Here is an 18996-nt window from a genome sequence, read left to right as displayed (position 1 = left end):
TCAGCTCTCTGCAAAAGCCATAGAATTTCACCCACTTATCTTCTAGAAAGAAATAATTGACACATATACGTTTGTCTCAAAAATGCAAATAGGATTAATCCTGTATCCAAGTGTGTCGTGGTTTATCATCCTCAGAAGCTCCAATTATTCAGTGCTGTGTTCTGTTACATTGTAGTTTCCTGCTACAAATACTTGACAGAGGTTCATCCAGTCAGTTACCAAATTAGCTTAATTCGGGAATTGTACCACTTGTAATGATCGCTTTCCAGACCTGGAATAACCTTTGTTGCGCTTCCCTGATTCTTTCACACAGCATCTCTTCTAAATTTTAGCTGGTGCGATTAGCAGTGGTATTTCAGCAATGGCTCCTGCAACAGCGTGGCCCAGGGGACCTGTCTGTTGTCGTGCCTGCCTGCGTGGAGATGCAACTCTTCCACTGTTTAATTCATTGTAGTTTTGGTTGAGTCATCATCTAAAACACTGACTGAGCAGCTCTTTCTCCTCTTCACATCCTGTGTTGTTCTGAGAGGCGCTGCAGAGGTTCGGGTTGCTCCTCAGATAATGTTTTAAAAAACGTGACCAGAACGATCAGATGAAAGAGATCTGGAATTGCTTCATTTTTGTAGCTGCTGTTTTAATACTTCCCTTCTTGTAGCTGGAATGTGAAGGATTATTGTGAATCCATCATACAGAAATATCTGCCAGCTCTGATTTTCTCCCTGTATCTCTCTAACATCATTGCTATTAATACAGCAGTGCTCAGAGAATGGAGCGGTGCTGGAGCACCACTGCTCTGTGCACGGGATAAATGCCAGCCGTCGTTTCCTGAAGGTTGCAGTTGAGATAGTAAGAGGCAAAAGGGTAGAAAATAGAGATAAAAAGGCAGAGTAAGATGGTTAGTAGTAATAACAACAAAAAATCATAATGAATAAGGATACCCCAGATACTTACCCTTTATGCCGCTTCTCTTGCCGTGCCCCAGCGCCGCTTCTGAGCGCTGCCCTGGGGGATCTGGGTGCTGTGATGCAACAGGTGTTCATTTCCACCCACCCGTGATCCTGAGCAGGGGTAAAGCAGGGCCGTCAAACTCACCCTCACCAGGGGCCACATCAGCCTCACAGTTGCCTTCAAAGGGCCAAGTGTAATTTTAGGACTGTATAAATGTAGCCCTGGGGTAAAGTGTTAAAGTAAGCTGGCCCTGTGGCACCAGCTGAAGCAATTGTCCTTGATCTTCCTCTGTGAGGATTAGCCATGGCCTGCCAGAAGTTCTGACAATGAGATGGAAATGATGTGGTTTTCATTAACATGTGGAAAACTGACAGTCTTTCTGTAAACAGAAATAGGATCACAAAGTTATACCTATGGGTAATAATTTAAAATTTATCATGTCACTTTTCAAGAGGTATTTTTTAATCATCTCTTAGTCTTTATTTCTTTGTGTGAGGAAATTTTTCATACTGAGGTTGAGAAGGTGAAGCTGGTGAAGATTTAAGGATATTCCTAATGCTGCATGGAATTGGAAACAAAATTCAGCAGAGTTAATTTGGGCCACATATTCTAACCACAAAATCACAAATACTTTGTTACATTGTAGAGGCAACCCTAGCAATGTAGAATAGAACAATGTTTTATGGTTTTAAATGTTTGTGAACTGCTTTTCTCCCAAATTTGAAAAGAGTTGAGTCAGTGGCTGAGATTTTAAAATTAATGTAGTTATGAGTAACCAAAAAAAAAAAGTAAAACCAGCCAAATTACGTAACAGCAAAGAAAAATAATTTTTAAAAGCCTGAGGAAGGGAAAACAGAGGTAATAAGGAGCTACACGTGTGAGGAGTGTTGTGACACACTACAGTTATTTTTCTTGCTTGGGAATGACAGTGACAAGCAATGGCTTGGAAATAAAAAGAATTGCTACAAGATACTTAGGAGGGAAATTCAGTCTTGTTTCAGGAGTTTGCCGCAGGTTCTGCTGCAGGAGTTGTTAGACTAGACTGGACTGTTTCAGTCAGAAGGGACCTACAATGATCTTCTAGTCCAACTGCCTGACCAAGAACGTGAGGAAGCAGAAGGAAATCACTTATCTGACAAAGAGAATGAGCTTTTGCAGCCTGTCATGATCAGGCACTTTGTGTAGCCATGTGATACTTTTGTAGCCTTTTTCTAGTTCCCTTCTAATTCATCAACATTGCCATGGGGCCACTGGTCAGCAATGCTGGACCCCATATTGCAGTATCAGTAAAACCAAGGACTTGAGAAAACTCAGTTTGCTCCTTAGTCTTATTTGCCATATCCCTTTTTTAATATAAACACAACAGTACAATATAAGCTCATATTGCTTATCCACTGTGACCACTAAATATTTTTGTAATTATTTTCCAGTATGTTTTTCCCCATATCTCACTGCAGACTGCATAGTTTGTTATTTCATGTGTAACTTTGCTTATAATAAAATATCTTTTTGAATTAATGACCTTTACCAAAACACTCTATGCTACTTTTTACAACTGCCTTCATCTCTTCATAATTTAGTTTCCCTCAATCCTGATTCCATCACCAAATGTTATCACCAATAGTCTTATACTTTTTTCTTAAGACCAGTGAAGTTTTCGATCATGTCAGACTTGGTAATGATGGCTAGAAAGTCCTCCTAGCAAGCACCCTTATTGAATCATAAATCTCTAAAAAACTAGTTTTAAATTTTATGTTGCTTAATATTTGCTTTTAAACTGGTTTTATCTGTGTTTTATAAAAAGTCGTAGCATTTTCACAGTTATCTTTGTCAGCTTAACTGGTAACCTCATCAAACAGTAAAACCAAATTTCTTTTCCAAGATCTGATTTTCAGCAAAACCACATGAACTACTTGTTTATCAGTTTATTTTTTATTAGTTTTTCCATTATTTCTTCCAAGACATTTGGGTTTTCAGTGTGGATGCAACAGCAGCACTCGGCTGGCTTCACCAAGTTGCCAAATATTCGAAGGTTCAATTAGAAATTAATACACTGAGACCAAACATCTCTCCAGCTCTTTTGGGACTGCTGGCCATATTATCCACATTTGCTTATGTAAAAAAAAATCATGATTTTTCAGCTGGCACTTTACACTTACCAAGGGAATAAAAAACCATTTTTATCTGATTGGAGAGCATTGTCCTGCTTCCTTCTTGGTACTGAAGAAATACTGAACATTTCTGTAATTTTTGCATCGCTAATAACTATTTTACTGCCCTTTAGGAACACACTGCTATTATTATTAGAATTGCTTTTAAAAAAAAGTAAACTTGCCTTTACTGAATACAGATTTTTCTTGCCCGTCTTTGGCAAATGTCTACTCGTATTTTTCTCATTTTTAGTGATTATCATGTGCTTTTCCTGGGTTTTTTTATTTGTTGCATGTTGCTTTTCTAAGTGTCCCTTTCACCAGTTGTCTTTAATGAATCTAAACAGGCTCTTAATTCAAAAATTCTTTTTAAAATATAGTAAATAAGACTAAGGGCCTGTTTTACATCTTTCCAACAAACTTTTAGAAGAAATCCTCAATTTTCACTCAACTCAGTTTGGGAAAAGAACTCTCTTTAACTGTGAAATATACATATAAGGATTTGTGATTTATTTACCTTTTTAGTCCTTAGTAGCAGACCATGGTCACCAGTCATGTGCAGCCTGCAATTTGCCTTTTGGTTATTGATTCATCTTTATGCGTTATGCTAAGATGAAGCAAGACTTCGTTACTATTGAATGCAGTACACACTTAGAGCTAAAAAAAAAATAAATTATCTATTGTAGCTTCTAAAATCTCAAATAATTCCTGTAGATTGTGTGTCTTCACATACTGGAGTTTGTTGGGGTTTTTTCTGCATCGCAATGAAACGCATAATGAAAGTTGACTGGTTGATCTGTAACAAAACTGAGTTCCCTCCCCTGGGCATTGTTGATTATCACAGTGATCCATCTGTGTGTGCCCCGCTGTTTGAGGTTCTGAGCGTTGCAAAAGGCAGAAACTTCCATTTAACCGTCTTTTGCCACAAGACCAGAAAATACCCTTGACCCCTTCACTTTGTATCGATGCTTTGAATTAAGATAGGTGTTAGAAACCGAGCAGGAAGACTTGTTTGTATGTTTTTACATAGTTTTATATAGTAAAACTACTTGATCTAGAGTAAATACATCTTATATTTTCAGGAAATGTAATTGTCATCTGTTTAAAAGGAAAAAAAATAATTCCTACCTTGAGTTGTTATAATTTCTGTCTGTCATTTAGCTTAATAAGTTCAGAGAATGTTTGAAAAGTAGACAGAGGATCGAATCTTCTTTCCTGTAGCTTCATGTTTGCACTGTCATTGAAATACTTCATGCAATTCTGGCTTTGTGAGTCAGTTAATTTTTTCTGTTTAATTACTGGCCAGCGCTCCACCTTTCGCTGCAGACGGATCTGTCTTCTGACAGGCTGACTGCTGTATTTATGGTACCATAGGATACAGAAGTTTCATATAATTTAATTCCAGCTCAAGAATATGTCTTGGTGTCTAGATGTTTTTAGTTTTATATAGATATTGTTTATATCAAAGTTTCTACATTGTTGTGTGTTAAAATACCCTTAGAACAAAGGCAAACAACTTTCCAGCGTGGGAGAGTCCCCCCAAGCCACACATGCTGCCCTTGCTGTTTATCATCCTCCGCAGCTATGGGCAAACAGAGGTTTGCAGAACCACAGGAGCGTCAAGACTGGAGTTATTTTGGGCCCCGCTTCCGACCTTTCCAAAGGGTGTCCCACGGAGAATCCATCACAAAGGCCTCTTTCTCTGATTGTAGAAACTCTGCACCTGCTAACCGTTCCTTCCGTGGGAGGAATGCCGAGAAGGTGACATTTTCCAGACACAAAAGATGGAAATGATGTGAGACTTGTGAATGGGGGAAGCCCCAAACTGTACAGTGATGCGCAGAGGGGCAAACGTTGCCTGTCCTGGGGCACTGACACCAGCGTGGCCTCTGGCAAGAAACCCTGTTACCTGCACTGGCACACGGCCCTGGACTTCAGAATAGCTGCTCATTTAACAGCGGTGCTGGGTTCAGCAGACGTCACTTGAGTGATGCACTTGTAGAAGCTCCGCGCTGCCAGGCGGAACTGCTGCGGTGACCTGCGAGAACACACTGTTCTTGGAGTACGGTTTCCTAAGGAGTAATTTCACACTCTTTATACATGTTTCATTTTATCTTCAAACATGTACATCAAGTTAAACCTTTAAGATAATAATAGATTAAAGAATCCCGAAGTTTTAAGAAGTATTTTCTATGTGAACAGCCTCCTCGACTGTTACCTTTGTGCTGGGGATTAGAATTAGGGATGTTAACTTAGTTCTGTGCAATTGATAAAGGGAGAGATAGGAATACTGTTTAGGAGACTCTCCTGCTTTTAGAGAAATTCGTTTTACCTTTTAAACATCGCCATTGCATTGGTATTTAAGGAAACTTGTGTTTCTTTCATTTGCTCAGTATGAGTGATAGTCCAAAAATTGTCGTTTTTGCATGATCCCTGTGTGAATTTGCTTCCAAGGCAGATAGTCGGCTGTTTGGCAAGATCAGCTCTTCAGGCGGTGAATGGGAAGAACTGAACAAGTGAGAGGTTTTCATTTGCAACCTCCAGTGAAACCTGGGCTTAAAGTTCTGATAATTTAGTTTAATCAATTAGTGTTTTCTCGCTGGGTTTGTCTCAGTAAGGAGGGGTATATCATTTATGTATTGTGTACTAATTGGTAGTCACAAGACACACAATTTTGGAGTTGTTGGGTAGGTAAGAAGCAGCTACTGTTGCTGGTTTATTTCCTTGTGCACACAGGAGACAAAAATGTTAAAATAATGGAATTGAAAATGACTTGTCTTAATCTTTTTTGCTGCCAAATTGAGAAGGTAATGTTTGTGTCACTTAACTAATCAGGAGTAGTTACCGCAAGCTTTATTTTGAAAAGGGACAACTAAGCTAATAATTATATTGTGAATTTTTATTTTTATGTTCACAAGATTTTACGAAAAATACATTTTAGTAATGCTCAATTCATCAAGGATTTTAATACTTTTTAAGGGCCTGCTGTTAGGATTTCTATGCTTAAAATCTCTTTTCTCCTGGTTTCCAGAACTTTTATGTCATTCAGACACTTGTGAGCAAAATAATTATTTTTGTGTTTGTTTCAATATATCAATAGTGTTAGCAAACTACTTCATTATCATGGTGAGTTTAGTACTGTGTACACATACCTGGTAGGTGCTTGTGTTAAAGGCATGAGACCACATATGTAAGGCGGTATCTTTTGCTTAGTGCCAATGACTTATTTTGTTTATTAATAGCACGGGAAGGATCTTAAAAAACCCCACAAAGGTTCATTTTCATAATTTTCTACATTGCCAGGCTTTACAAGTGCCTGGTTTTGTAAACATTTGATTGAACAAAAATAGGCAATAATGGTTCTAAGTATTTCATTCTAGTCTAATCTGAAGTTATTGTGTTAATTGCATCGAAGTTTTTGTATCTGTGGAAGGGAATCTTTGGTACAGAAAATACAACTTCAAGATGTTTCTTTGGTTTTGCAGCGTTCCTGTTCCAGTAGTCAGTCTAGAGAAAATTCCTAACCTGGTGAAGGCAGATGGTGCCAACGTTAAAATGAATTCTGCAACCACTACCACCATCACCTCTTCCTCGGCCTCTTCCTCCACCATACCTGCTCCAACTTTGGTCAAATCTGGTTTGACATCCAAGTCAGTGCCACCATCACCAGAAAAGATTCTGAACGGCAAAGGAATTCTAGCTCCATCGATAGACAAGAAACACCAAAATGGCACTAAAAGCAGTAACAAGCCTTACAAAAGACTTTCAGGTGAGTGATGTTGTAGTTCACCATTTGATGTAGTCCGTCTTTCTTCATTAATATTTCTAGAGCTCAAAAAATGTCCTAATAAAATGTTGTAGCCTGGTTTTGGTTGGTTGGTTTGTTTTTTAATCTGGAAGATGCCAGTTTACATATATGACAAAGAAAGCTTTCACATTCTTAGCATGTGTAAAGTATTTTCAAAGTACACATTTTGTTTAGCTTGAAATGATAGAGTGTTTAATGCATTTCTCATCTGGTCAACAGGCCATGTATCATTTTTTAAGGAAGTAAGTTCATTAAAACACAAAGGCAGAAGTCTTCCTCAAGCCATTTTATATGTTGGGTGTTTACAACAAAAGGTGCCTTGGTGGAGTGACTTTAGGGTAGTCATGATCAAGTCGAACAGTTGAGGTTTAATATATTTCATTATCCACCAAGTCATGGTTATTGAAATATTCTTCTTTCTTAGTTTTAAATAACAGAAAATTCTCAGAAGGTCCGGGCAGTGCTTGGCAAGCCTTCAAAGTTGTCATTCCCCTCCACCCCTCTCCCCCTTGTGACTCAGACGAGTGAAGACATTTGTGGCGTGGGGATCTGGATCCGTCTCGGGAAGCCGGGAAGGTGGGATTGAGGGAGCGGCCGTGACTGTGGAAGTGCCCTGGGTGGCCGTGGGCAGAGCTGAGGATGTCGGTCCCTGTGCAAATCTGCCACCAAAGCACAGAACGCCTCATTGTGGAAGGGCAGCCTTCCAAAGGTTGCCATCCGTTGGGAGTAAGAATTATTTTCCAGGGAGTTTCCACGCCAGCTGTTGGGCAGCGAGTAGAGAATTTGCCCCTTAAAGCTTGAAAACATATTTTTATTCTGTATGAAAGGAAATAGAAGTGTTTTGAGGTTTTTATTTTTTCTTTCTTAACAAAAGTAACTGACTCAAGTTTACGGCTTCAGAAGCTGTGCAGAGTCTATTCATCAGCTGGCAGTACTTTGTGATTTGGGCAGGAACTTCTTGTGTGTACTGAAAGGCTAATTTTGCTCATGGCAGCGTGATCCACATTAGATTGTCCGTTTGGCAGAAAGTTCACATGGTTTCTAAACGTGCACTAGTTATGAACCAAGTGTAAGTTGTACAAGAGAAATAATTTCATTTTCACTTAATGAGTGTGCCCGACTTTTTGACTGAATATCGGGTTTATTTTTTTTTGTTTCCTCAAATTTGGCAGCTGGCCTGTGGTGCTGCCACCTTGGCTTGATTCCAGACCAGCACGAGGTGTTTGCTGGGGCTGTGTGGGGTATGGAACAATGCCATTGCCTCAACGCATTCAGAACACTGATTGCTTTCTTAACTAGTTGAAGGGGGCATCTAAGAAAACAGAACCCTTGTTCATGGTAGTGTTACACAAAATGAAAAAAATATTTAGAGAAAGTAGCTGATTAGGCTTTTAAACCTTACATTTCGCTTGCTAAGATCCAATTTGTTATGCTAATAAGAAAAACTATATTTTTTTTCTTTTAAACTATTATTTCCTTTAGTGGTTTAGCCGCTTGATTTAGCTAATGAATTCTAAATTCCTACTTGGCAATTGAAACTGATGCATCTTGAGATACTTGCTTTCCTTATGTCACCTCATACCACCGCAGGGCAGGTGATACTTGCACCTTTTTTTGTACATATGCTGCTGAAATGTGTTGACAAAGGAGAATGGTTTCTGTAGGGCCTTCCTTCCTTCAGCACGCTCGCTTTTGCTGTGGAGGAGACTCCATCGCTGTTGTGTCCCAGCTGTCCCTTGCAGTGTCTCCCAGGCTGGGGAACGCTTCGCTGGGGAGATTTCCAAATAGGCTGGGATGGTGCACAGGACTGTTTGAGTTCTCTGATGGGCATTCATTTACTTTTATATGGTTAACAAATCCACAGAATTTATACTTTTTAAAAAACTCCTCTGTCATCAGATTGAGAATCCGCTCAGTCTTGCTTCTGATGCCTCGTGTATGGGTGCAGCAACACAATCATTTAGCAGTGATGCAAATAGAAGTCCTGAGAGCACTGGAGATTAATTGCCTGTAGGTTGTGTGTCACTGTGATGGATTCCTCTCCATTATTATACAGAACTATGCAAAGGCTGAGAAACAGATCTGGGAAGGTCAATGAGATGATTATTCTAGATACGCCATAAATTTCATTCATTTAACGTTAAAAGCATGAGACAGTGGTTAGGGGATTTAGGTTTCCCTGAGTCTGCTGCTGTGGAACTGTACAGCTGTTAATTTTTGAAGCTCCTTAATAGCTCTGGCCAGTTTACATTTGTTTTTTTTTTCCTTTTTAGCAACCTGCACTCTCTTTCATACCATTTCGCTGTCTGTGGTGAAGTTTGTGTATTTCCTTTGCTGAGAGTCAGTGCTTGTTTGGGTGATGAATGAACCTGCCCTCTTTTCAGGAGCACTGTCACTGCTGAGAGAGGAAACAGCTCGTGGAACCACAAAAGACAGTGTGTACCTGCCCAGCACAAGTGGATCAGTGTTCCCTAGTAGCAAGCTGCAAAAAAACTATTTTTCTCCTAAATCTTCCTTAGTTCTTGACCTTTTTGAGGTGAAGTTAAAGACTGGAGGTGTCTAGTTTACACCAGGAGTATCAGTTGTGTTGCAAACAGGAGTTTGAGATGCTTCAGTTTTGGCCATTCCTCTTCTTGCAGCGAGGTCATAGTGCGTCTTCACTGCACCCACCAAACACAAAGAAGTGCAATCTGTTCTAGAGAAGCAGGTTTCTCAAGATGTGCCTGTGCACAAAAGCCATGGGCTTCTCAAGCTACACAGCTCCTAATACTGAGGTAGCGAGAAGCTGCATTTCGTTATTGATAAGAAGGTGATAATCTTCATTTAATGCGTTGCCCAAACCAGGCCTGTGTAGCTGGCAACTGGCTGGCTGTGGTTGCTCTGGAGCAGCCGCGCACGTTTCAGCCCGGAGAAGCGGTTTCCTGTTTGTTTAATGTTTTCTCTTTCTCAGGGAAAACATGTAATTTTGTTGTTCGGTAGATGGTGTAGGCTTCCACTTTTTCTGACTGTAATTCATTCTGCTGATTTTTACCTCTATATGGTTTTCTGAAAACTGGCTTTGCTATAATCAGTCCCACGAGTCTTTTTTGGTCGGGACACTTACTGACAAGTAGCAATCTGGATGTTCCCAAAGGGAGCACTTCTGATTTTTGAAGTATTTTATGTTTTCCTGTTGGCTCAAAACAGTCCTCACTTGGTGACTTTGAGAACCCATTCCACAGCCTTATGATTGCCCTCAGGATTCTTCATTTGAAGGTGTATTTATAAGTCCATATAGTCTATTTTGTTTGGGTTTTTTAACATTTTCATTGAAAGTTTTTAGACAAGGGATTCAGGAAATTGTGATAGAAATGCCATACATGGGAAAAACAGGAGTAATTAACTCCTTTAGTTCATGAACATGTGTTTTCATCCATTACGTAGAAAAAAATGTTTATGACCTTTAGTCAGGCACAGTTCCTTTTCTGTTTCTGTTGTGCTCTGAAGGCCACAGAAACTCCTTGTGACAGATTTCCGTCCCTTCGGAGATTTCACACAAAAACCCGGTGCCAGCTGTTTTTTCCAGGCTCACTTTTTGGTATGTCTCTGCTAATAGGTTGATAGTATAACTATTTAACGTTGGGTTTATCATTGTATAAGTCCATATAGCAGAGTACATAAAGCTGGCAGTAATTGTGGCTGACAATTGCTGTCTAACAGGCTACTTGGCCTCACGTCTCTTCTTCCAGCTGTTCTTGCTGCGATGCTGCCGTAACACTGTAAGGTGGCTGTGAATGCCGTCTGCATCCTAGCTCTGATTTGTTTGTTTATAAAGAATTTTCAGATCCTCAGATTAAATGTTGTATTTGAGTAGAGGATGTTTATTATACCTGAACGTAATGCTGCTGTATAGTTAAAATAGGCTTTGGCAAGTGGTTTACGTTCCACTGTCAAACAAAAGCAAACCCGTCTGCCAGTTAAAACATAGGATGTCAAGGTGTGTAAACATAATGGTAGAATTTTTGGTGGCACAAACTAAAAAGTGTATGTCCCTAGTTTTGTTAAAGCACTCTAGTGAAAACCCTAAGATTATGTGAACATAACCTAAAGGAGGTGATGCTATCTGTGGTATATAAATACTAAAATATTCATTAATATGAAATATGCAAATACAGCATATTAAATATTAATGAACTTTTAATGTTAACCATGAGTAGAACTCATGTAAATGCCTTTTTTTCTGCAAACTTGAAACTCCATGCTTCCCTTCACTTAGTGAAATAAGAACTAACATACATGTTATTTTTGTACAGGTTTAGGGGACAGATTTAGATAAATTTTGTTTTTAAAATGCCACTGGTAATCTTGCATCTACTTTTGAGATACCACGGGTTGTTTTACAGAGTTTCCGAGTGTGTCAAAGAAATGTTGCTCAGAGAGCTTGTGATATTCAGTCTGTATGTGTCTCAGCCCAGCTCAGAAGCTGGATGTGCAAATGCCGGCGTTATAGAGGGAGCTGAACTTGGAGGTATTTGGCTTGGTCCTGTGTTTGGGCCACTCTGTCGAGCACAGCTCTGTAAACAGACTTATTGCTATGAAGTCTGTGCTTGAAATCCCGCTCTGAATAGCTTGAAACACCTAAGGACAAAAAAAGGCAGAACCGCGAGTGCTGCACATCCCGCTGTTATGGGGTGCTGGGGTTGGGAGCAGTGGTTCGGGTTGAGCCTGGTTGAATTAGCTACTATCAGGCAAAAATTATAGCTACTCTGGTTAAAATTTCTGTAATAATATATATTTTTGTTTTCTCCCCCCCCTCCATGAAACAGAAAGAGAATTTGACCCAAATAAACACTGTGGAGTTCTGGATCCTGAAACAAAGAAACCTTGCACAAGATCGCTCACCTGCAAGGTATTTTTCTTAGAAGATAAAATATCAGATGCTTTGTTATAGTTTAAATCCTACCACAGTAGTTTGAGAGGTCATACCTGCTCCTGTCTAACAGACAATGGGTATGGTATTCAGACGCTGTCTTCAGGTAATTCTTTTGAGTAATTCTGTTTCTTTGAGTCAGAGCATCTGCATTATTCCACTGATATTTCTGAAAAGATTTTTTTTCTGTCATTTTGTTATGCAAAAAGCATTGATGTTTCATGTTGAAGCGCAAATGTTATTTTAAATGCTCCTTTTTGGTTCCTGTATGCAACAATGTTGAAGTGTAGTCGATCTTTAGTAAAAAATTAACATGATTTTTGTATACTACATTACTTGGAGGCTGCCCTTGCGATAGTAATGTCTCGTGTCAAAAAGTAGCAGCAATGTAAGACATTTATAATGAACATTTGTACGTGTATGTGCTGCTTGTCAGTAGAGATAATCAGTTAAATTTGCTTTAAATTGTATTAACATTTTTCAGTCCAGTGAAATCAATTTTTCATTGTAATTTAAGAGCTACAATGATGTTATTTCTTAATATTTTAAACTTATTGAAATTATATTTTCTGCTTTGGAAAAGGTAAGTCAATAGACTCTGTTATATGAAAATTGCTGCAGAAAGTAATTTTAGCCTTGATGTTGGCATTTCTTAAGAATTGCTTCATAAATTGTCAAAGAAAATGTGGAATAACAGCTTTATTTCCATAACTGTGGCTAAAGTTGTTTGAAGTAGATTGTATCTTTGAGAGTTGTGGTGTATCGGAAGTATAGAGGACTCATAAACAATGTCATGCACACACAAATGCTTTTTAACCACCCTATTTTTAGACTCATTCACTTAATCATCGACGAGCAGTTCCAGGCCGTAAAAAACAGTTTGACATCCTTCTAGCTGAACACAAAGCTCGATCCAGGGAAAAAGAAGTTGCAAAAGACAAAGAGCATCCACCGTCTGCAAGGGAAAGCTTTCAGAGCCAGCCCACACCAGCACCAGACTCCCTGTCCGGATCTTCAGTGAACTCTGGCCAAGAATCTAAAGTAACATCTCCTGCAAAATCCAGACCACCAAATTCCGTACTTCCAAGGTAAGCGATTCTCCAGTTGCGGTGCTGCATTCTGAAGGTGCTGTGAGGAATGTCATAGTCTTCCATACAGCTTATTTTATAAACATTTGGTATTTATCTGAGCTATTGCATGATAAAACAAACTAATGTAAGAGTAGACTATGTTTGTATTAACCTAAATCTGTCCATAGTAGCCTGTGATTTGACTGGGAATGGGGTAAGGAGTTGTGTCCATCCTCTGATTGGAATCTCAGACTAACTGCATTTTTTCTGCTAAAATAGTCAGTAATAATTAGGAAAGTTTACGTTCGAGTCATTCTGACACTTTGGGGAATAAAAGTCTATTTATGTGAACCAGGGTAGGTACCAGTGGTGAAATTCTGTACATTTATGTAGAATTTTTCTCTCCAAATACTTGACCAGTTACTATAATGGAACGTCTTGTAAAAAAAGGTGTAGTTTACTGTAAATGACAATGTAAGCAGCTAGTTCTTAAAACGATTGATTTGAAACTACCCATAACGTATCTTGCCTCATCTTGAAGATTTTTCTTGTAAAGCACAAAAACAGTCTTCGGAAAAACAATGCAAACTAAAGACATCTCTTTAGAAAAACTGGCATGATATATTGGATCTACTGAATTCTACTTGCCCTCTGGTAAAGTTCCCATATGCTTTGTTTCGTTGACTGGGGTGGTTTTTAGTACTAATTTTGGCTGGAGTAGATAAAGCTAAACCAGCTGGTTTTGTTCATATTTATTTTGTTTCATATTTCTTTGCAGAAGCTTTGGTCAGGATTCAGTGCCCATTTTGGGGGGCTTTTGTACTAAGATAGTCCCTACCTCAAAGAGATATATGATTTATTTGCTATCTCAAGTCTTTTCAGATGTTTGCTATGTGTTCATCAAGCCATAATAAAATGTTATTCATACAATGGCAGAGGAGGGTCTTAGAGGGGTTGAGTGAAAGGACAATGAAAGAATACCTGTAAGTAAATAATGTGGTGAGAAGTCTGAGTAATTCTTAGAAAAGGAGTGACCCTACACAGTCCTTACATAGAGAGGAGCATAGAGGGACAGACAGACTTTGGTTTTAGTAGCTGTTGCAGTCAAAGAAACAAAACCGGAATGCAATTCAGTGACAGTCAGCTGAAGGAATTGCAAAGGTGGTGGTACATGAGGAGGGTGATTTTAGCCATCATATGTTGTGTTTGTACAATCACACTTTTATTTCTGCTGCTGTGCCTCTGTTGTGTTGTCCTGTCTGGTTCTGCAAGCAGCTGTGCCAGAGGCAAGGAAAGAAAAGGAAAGGAAAGGAAAGGAAAGGAAAGGCAAGGCTGCTGCCTCTCTGCGGGGAGCCAGGACGCCCGCAGCTCTGCTGCTGAAGAGGTTGTGTGAATTCTCTCTGCTCTGATGGGTCAGAGCTCTCAGCGCTCACTGGAGGTGGCTTGCCATGACCTGGCTGACTTTTCCTGAAGGCTGAGGAGCACCCACACAACCTATATCCCTCGCTACAGCAAGTGCAGCAGTTATTTCAGGCTGATGGGCATTGTTGAGCAGTCCCAGCTCAGTTCAGAAGAGGGCACCTGTCCACAGTCTTAGTGACTGCTGTGTCATGATAGCATAAATTCATGAGCTTGAAGAAGATCTTCAGATTTTGCTCAATGTGGACCTCTCCTCCAGCCTCCAAGGTCCACATATGACATACTTGGTTGTAGAGACTGCAGTTGAGAATCCTTTTCACCCTCATTTCTGATCAGATTTGTTTCCAAGCTACTTTTGAAAGGCAAGGCACCACTGTGCTCTGTGGTACAAAGGCATCTCCACTTTGTTTTGCTGTATTTTAGCAAAGGTAAAGAAAACCTACATGCTGTAAGAGGTCCTCCCAGTTACTTTACTTACTAGTCTAGCTGTAGGGGGTGTCAGCTCAGATTTAGAACATTAATTTCAGTAGTATTTTGGTATGAAATAAAATTTCATAACTGGACCCTTGGGATCAATCAAGTAGCAGAGTAATGGTGCTATGTAAGAAGATTATACACATCTGATTTTTATTTGCATTTTTTATATAATTTGCCTCTCTCAAGATCCTAAGCTCAACCTCGTGGCAAATTTAAAATCTCAGACAATACAAAGGTGCTTCTGCTAACATTAACTTCATGATAACCCCAATATATTTCTCACAAGACCAAATGTCAGCTATTCTTTATCTTACTGTCCTTCTTTATATGATCATTTCTAGTATAATTTATTTTGATGCTTCACTCCGGCAGGTATGTTTGCTGAGCCTTTAAACACTGATGATTTAAATGTATATTCTCCTTCTAGACCATCATCTGCAAATAGCATAAACAGCAACAGTTCTTCAAACCACAGTGGGTACGTACCAGAACTGCCACTGCCTTCCATGGGAGGAGATATAACAAGCAGATTGTCGAGTGATGAAGGAGAAGCGGATGGAGCTGAAGAATCTGAGAAATTAGACTGTCATTTTTCTGGACACCATCCCAGACCTCTTGGGGTATGTGTCTGTCTCTGGCATGCCGTGCTGTTATTCTTATGTAATTAGAGGGAAGTAAAAAGAAGTCATTTAATAAAAATGTAAGGAATGAGTACCTTACATTCTGTAAACTGTATTGTAAAGAGAACAAATACATTTGGCAGGAAATGGTATGGATGGGATAAGGTAGGAGAAGGCGACTGGTCAGTACATATGACAAACATTGCCAGTTTGCAGGACAGGATGAGCAGTAGAAAATGAGAAGTTCTAGATTTTCCTCTCAGTAGACTGCAACTTGGGTGTAATTCTGCCAAGCCGAGGCAAGTTGCATTGTTTTAAATGTGACATGAACAGGTAATCTCTTCGTTGTCATAGTTCTTATGAAATTGTACCTTGCGATTTGCTATAGTTCTGAAAATCTAAGGCAGCAAAGGGCTATTACAGTGCTTTGTTGATTTTTGTAGTCTGGTTTGAAGCAGTAATTAAATATCATTTATGTGCCTGTATGTGGAGTTAGAAGCTATTGCTTTGTTCATCTAAGAATTGCAAGTCTAGAGCACGGCATAGCCCGTCTGCTCTGCCGTGGCTTAAGTATGTGCTGGTTTTGTCTTTCTCCTATATTAGTGAGAAATTTCATTGTAAGTAGTAAGAGCTGCCTTGTGGCATTATCTCCACAGTGTGGATTTGTTTACACTGTACAAACCAAGAAGTAATGGGAGAACTCTTGAACTTCTAAGCGGTTGGTTCTCATAAAAATTGAGCCAAAGAATAAAATTAATGAAGACTTCACTTATGTGTTTTCCATGTGATATGCAGAATAAAACAAACACTGTGATAACTGTAGCATTGTCTACAGTCCCTAGAGCAAAGGAAACTTCTTACTGTCAGACATCAGGAAAAAGTATGAGCTGAACATAAAATGACTGTCCGATGAAATTCTGTATTTGGTTCTTACACAGAAAATCAGCATTATTATAATCCATATAATACTATGATATGCAGTAACCTCCTGCTTCCTTGGTACTCTTCTACAATTCTACTTCATTTTTGCTGGCTACTTCTTTATGAATTAAAAATTAAAGGCTCACTGCCTGTCTGTCCACACAATTTAAAAAAAAAGAATCACAGAGTTGCTGGGGTTGGAAGGGACCTCTGGAGATCACCTAGTCCAGCCCAAAATAATGGAAGTGCAGCTGGTTCTTGTACAGACACCATCAGTGAGGCATGGGTGGCAAAAGCCATTTTGTTGTAGGATCCTGGTTCTGGATCAAGGCAAATCCCACTGACTCATCTTTTCTTTGACATCTCAACATCTCTCAACTGAAGCAGTTACTGAGGGTGCAGCTGTTCTTAGGCCGTATCAAGGTGAAGTCAGTAAAGATGGTGCAAATCCCCTTCAGCACAGTTCTTGCTCACTTTCTACATTTTATATAGAAGTGAACTCTTTTCCTTACATAGTCCCTCTCCCAGCAAAGTGGTAATAACAGCCGGGTACAAGGCAATAGCTTCTTAAACTGCCTCTTAGTGGGAACTGATCAGTATCACTGGGAGGTGAGGCCAGTTTATCAGATTAGGTGGTAGTTTTAATTAACCTGTTTAACCTTGTCATGAAACAGACTTAAGGTAAACAGTTAGCCAGCACTTGCTCTCCATTAAGCTGAAAAGTACTTTAAAGGGATGCGTTCCTATCGCATCAGTAGCTTCTGCTCTCAGCCAGAATTTGTGTGCCTTGGTCCTTGCGTGATGGAGAGTTGTCTTGTTTTCTGAAGATGGTTTGTAACAGGTTTCTCTCCCACAAATAGGTCTTGCGGCAGTTCTCTACATAACATAAGATCAGTAAAACTGAAGAAAGGGTAGATTCCCGATCGTCCCGTTTCAGTGTAGTAGGACTTTGCAGGAAGTACTCCTGAGCTCGGCAGAATTCGCAAAGTATTTACTACTCCTCTAGGTGATTTTCAAACACTGAAGAGTGTACCTGGTGCTCTGTTATTGCATAGGTGCCATGGATAAGAATTTATTTTTTTACTGAAATACCACTGGTGTGTTTATTTATTAAACGGATATTGAAGATGCTCTCATTGCACCTTTTTTCTCTTCGGTTATATTTTTATTCCTGTTACACAATTACAAGATCTAATGTGCACAAAAGGGTGTAACTTTTTCTGAGGCATTAAGAGTATTATTAGCCAGAATTGCTTCCTTAACAGTCCCACAGCATTTATATCCTTTCCATGTAACACAGGAACCTCATAGTAAACTGACTTGTTTATAATGTATATGAAATATACTTTATACTAAGCTTAAACATTATGCACATAGTTCATGTATCATGCAAAAAGTATTTATCATGCAGATAGTGAAAAACACCTTCTTAAAGGTGTTTTTTATGCACAATACAAATTACAAAGGGGTTCCTTGATCTAAAAATTATAATTATTTTATAATGTGGAAATTATTTTTTAAAACAACACTGAAATATCTTTGCTTTCAGTTTTGTTCATATGGCAGTCGCTTAATGGGAAGAGGGTACTACGTCTTTGACAGAAGATGGGACCATTTCCGATTCGCACTAAACTCCATGGTAGAAAAACACTTGAACTCACAGATGTGGAAGTAAGTGGGATTTTTACAGTTGGTGGGTATTTTAACATTTGAAAATCTGTATTAAATCATAGCAGTAATATGAATATAAGTTTTCTCTGTTGAGGAATATGCAGAACAACAGAACAATCTCCTATTCTGATGTAAATTTCTGACAGATTTAGGACTTTCTGTTAGTCTCTCTGAATCTGGAGAGGAATAATTCAGTAGCTCCGTTAATATAACTTAAAAGCATTAAAGCACAGTGTTTTCTGGGTTTGGAGGTTTGTTTTGCTGTCATATCATTTTATAACACACAGGTTAGATTTTTCCTAGATTTTTATACCTGTATCATGCAACTGTATCACCTGTTTAGACTTTCCTCTGTAAGTGTCATGCTGTAAGATGGAACTCAACACTCATTTGCCTGTGCGTGACATGAAATGTGATGCTTTTTTAGTCCATAGTACCCTTGCTGGCTGTTGAGTCTTAAAATTCTGATTATTAGCCACTATTGAAGCACCTCTATATCACATATACAGGTTCCAAGCACCTTGGCTGCACAGATACATTAAAATAGAGTGCACTTCTAAAAGAGATGTTGATTCTTTAAACAACATACGTATTTGAAAAACTCATGGCGTCTGCAGCTAGGATTGATTTTTTGGCGGTATTCTGCTACAGAATATAAATTCTTCTTCCAGTGTAATGACCCTAAAGCGCAGTGTTTCATGTCACTGTTTATTATCAGGACTGTGTTATATTCACTGGATGCCAACCATTAGATAAACAAGGTTTGATTTTTATTTAAGTATCTTTTTGAAACTCTAAAGCTTGGCTTGTCTGACTGACCTGGTAACTTGATGATAACAGCGCTATTATGCTGGGAGACATAGTTTGGAAATGGTTGGGTTTGCCATAAAAGGGCCCATCTCACGTCTGTTTACAGACAGATAATACTCTTCTACTGTGTAAATCTGGCTGTTAACTAGCGTCTGTCACCTTCCACAAATAAAAATAATTTGGTTTTCTTAAA

At 39.1% G+C, this 18996-nt stretch overlaps 1 protein-coding gene across 14 annotated transcripts in view; it reads left to right on the top strand.

Annotated features, from left to right (window-relative positions):
• ATXN7L1 (ataxin 7 like 1) overlaps nucleotides 1-18996 on the top strand; it is a 115514-nt gene that overhangs the window by 83569 nt on the left and 12949 nt on the right. For 13 of the 14 annotated variants that reach the window (XM_082068768.1, XM_082068761.1, XM_082068767.1 and 10 more), the window contains 5 exons: nucleotides 6584-6867; nucleotides 11712-11794; nucleotides 12647-12903; nucleotides 15209-15401; nucleotides 17872-17993. In XM_082068768.1, the coding sequence (XP_081924894.1) occupies nucleotides 6584-6867; nucleotides 11712-11794; nucleotides 12647-12903; nucleotides 15209-15401; nucleotides 17872-17993 (939 nt within the window). Of the gene's footprint in view, nucleotides 1-4827; nucleotides 5161-6583; nucleotides 6868-11711; nucleotides 11795-12646; nucleotides 12904-15208; nucleotides 15402-17871; nucleotides 17994-18996 lie in introns of those variants that run through there. The other variant, XM_082068766.1, reaches the window with a different exon arrangement.

This window comes from Streptopelia decaocto (assembly GCF_964273445.1).
Source record: "Streptopelia decaocto genome assembly, chromosome: 1".
Taxonomy (NCBI): domain Eukaryota; kingdom Metazoa; phylum Chordata; class Aves; order Columbiformes; family Columbidae; genus Streptopelia; species Streptopelia decaocto.
The sequence above is the reverse complement of the archived record's forward strand: the minus strand, read 5'-3'. Positions and strand labels throughout refer to the sequence as shown.